This window comes from Buceros rhinoceros, unplaced genomic scaffold (assembly GCF_000710305.1).
Source record: "Buceros rhinoceros silvestris isolate BGI_N320 unplaced genomic scaffold, ASM71030v1 scaffold13859, whole genome shotgun sequence".
Taxonomy (NCBI): Eukaryota; Metazoa; Chordata; class Aves; order Bucerotiformes; family Bucerotidae; genus Buceros; species Buceros rhinoceros.
Window position 1 is genome coordinate 3,971 of NW_010431007.1, and position 2,367 is coordinate 6,337.

Sequence of the window (2,367 nt, forward strand, 5' to 3'; positions counted from 1 at the left end):
CCAGCCTCCGACAGCCCTGCACAACCCCAACAGGGAACCAAGAAATGGTTCCTCAGGGACAACCTCAACCTCCCCTGGAGCAACTGGAGGCCAGTTCCTCTGGTCCTGGGGAGCAGAGACCGACTCCCCCTCGCTGCACCCTCCTGTCAGGGAGTTGTCAGAGCCAGAAGGTCTCCCTGGAGCCTCCTGGTCCCCAGGCTCAACCCCCACCAAGTCCCTCAGATGTTCTCCAGACCCTTGCCCGTGTTCTCTAGCCCCTTCTCTGGACACGCTCCAGCCCCTCAATGTCCTCCTGTGACATTGAGTGAGGGGCCCAAACTGAACCCAAGATTCAAAGTGTGGCCTCACCAGTGCCCCCAGTACAGGAGGACGATCCCTGCCCTGCTCCTGCTGGCCACACCAGTGCTGGGAGAAGCCAGGGACAGCCTGATCATTCCATGATTATGATACAACATCCAGCTCACGTTTTTGGGCAGCGCTGGGTTTGGGATGCGGAAGTGATGATCCAGTGGTTTCTTCAGTGGTGCAAAAGCGGCCTAGGTGTAAATATTTCAAATGCCATTGGCAGTCCTCTTTGGAAAGTACAAACCTTCTGGTAACGAGGTTGTTTAACTACATGTGCGATTCCTGACAGCTGGTTGGTGGAAGCTGCCCATGGGCAGGTTCTTACTACGGGACTGCTACGGATAGTTAGATGCTTAGCCCTTCCTCCTCCTCCATGTCAATACCACCATCCTGAATGAGCAGGTGATCGTCCTCCCAGCCACCTTGTAGCAACACGCTGTCTTAAAGTGGCCAACTCCACCACCAGCTTCTCTGAGGGATCCTTTTTCCCTGTTGAATTTTCCTCCCACTGCCCCCCCACCAGCCGTGGGCCTCTCTACCAACCCTCACCGAAGAGGAGGTGACACTCACCCGCTACTTCCAGTTCAACCGCTACCTCATCGTGCCATTGTCCTGCTGTCACGCTGCAGACATATTTCCCTTTGTCAGGGAGCTGGACATTCTCCAGCTTCAGGGAGAAGTTGCCCGTGCTCCACTGGTTGAGGAAGAGCTCCGTGTCTCCCCAGCTTCGCTCCTCCTGCCAGCCCCGTCTGACCGCTTCGTTACAGGAGACCTCCTCCGGCATCCTCTGGGGCAGCAGAGCCGCCCACCGAACCGTGATGCTGCTGGGAAAAGTTGTGAGCGACAGCTGGCATGGCAGAACGACGTCTTCCCCAATGAAGCTGATGATTGGATTGTTGGGAGGACGGAGGTGGAACTGACCTGTTGGAAGACGCCGACACTTAGAGGAAGTGCTCGGGGGGGCTCTCTCAGTCGGGGAGAGGACTCAGTTCCCTAGGTGACCTCCAAAAGCTGGAGGCTTCTGGGCTGTGGCCTTTGGCGGTGTCTGATGAGGGCCCATGAGCGGCTCAGAAAGGGACAGACCCACCGAGCTCCGTGGTGAGACGCGGCGGACCCGACTTTAAAGCAACATTTGCCTGTTTATATCCCACATATAGTCCACTAGAATGAAGTAATTCAGCAACTATTTATGAGCGTATCTATACTGCTAAGTAAAGGATCGAGAGGAAAAACACACAAGACTGCACCCTGATCACAGAATCACAGAATTATTTTGGCTGGAAGAGACCTTTAAGATCATCAAGTCCCACTGCTGATGGTAGCAACCGTCAGCCTCTGGGGATGCCTTGGAGGCCCTGAAGGGCCTTCATGTCCCATACCAATACTGAACGAATTCTTTTTTCGAACGGTTCTTGTGTCGTTTGCCTCGCGTCTGGTCCTTCAAGGGTCCCACGCTCATTTCGCGTGAACTCAGAAAACGTCTCACTGACCTGTCACCTCCAGCTCCACCACCATTTCGTTGTGCCAGCCCTTGGTGTCCAGGCTGCAGACATAGTGTCCCTTGTCGGCATACGAGAGGTTTTTGAGGGCCAGAGACAGGTTCCCATAGTTTAGTTCAGGAGAAGACAGTTCCGTTCGGCCCTTATACCTCTGACCTCGTATTTCTGTCCTGCTCCTCCCCTTGCAGACCACCTCGTGGATTAATTCTGAGGAGTGAAGTGACCTCCACTGCACCACGAAGTTCCTGGTGAGGTCCGTGGAGAACAGGCAGGGCAGGAGAATGTCCCTGCCGGTGACGCCGATAACAGGGGAACTCAAAGGCAGGCTTCTGAACGGAGCTGTGGAGACACCGAGGAGGCGGATTGATGCACCCAAAACTGGACCGAGCACTCGAGGTGTGGCCTCCCTAGTGCCCCCAGTCCAAGGGGACCATCGCTGCATCTCTGCCCTGCTCCTGCTGGCCACACCAGTGCTGGGACAAGCCCGGATGCCATTGGCTGTGTTTGCTCGCAGAGACGCTCC

General features: G+C 55.7%; 1 protein-coding gene across 1 annotated transcript in view; it reads right to left on the reverse strand.

Annotated features, from left to right (window-relative positions):
• Positions 1-915: 915 nt before the first annotated feature.
• LOC104499713 (butyrophilin-like protein 2) overlaps positions 916-2,367 on the reverse strand; it is a gene marked incomplete at both ends in the record, with an annotated part of 2,394 nt that continues 942 nt past the window's right edge. Inside the window, 2 exons of the mRNA XM_010143260.1 lie at positions 916-1,266; positions 1,836-2,183. Coding sequence (XP_010141562.1) covers positions 916-1,266; positions 1,836-2,183 — 699 coding nt within the window. The remainder of the gene's footprint in view (positions 1,267-1,835; positions 2,184-2,367) is intronic.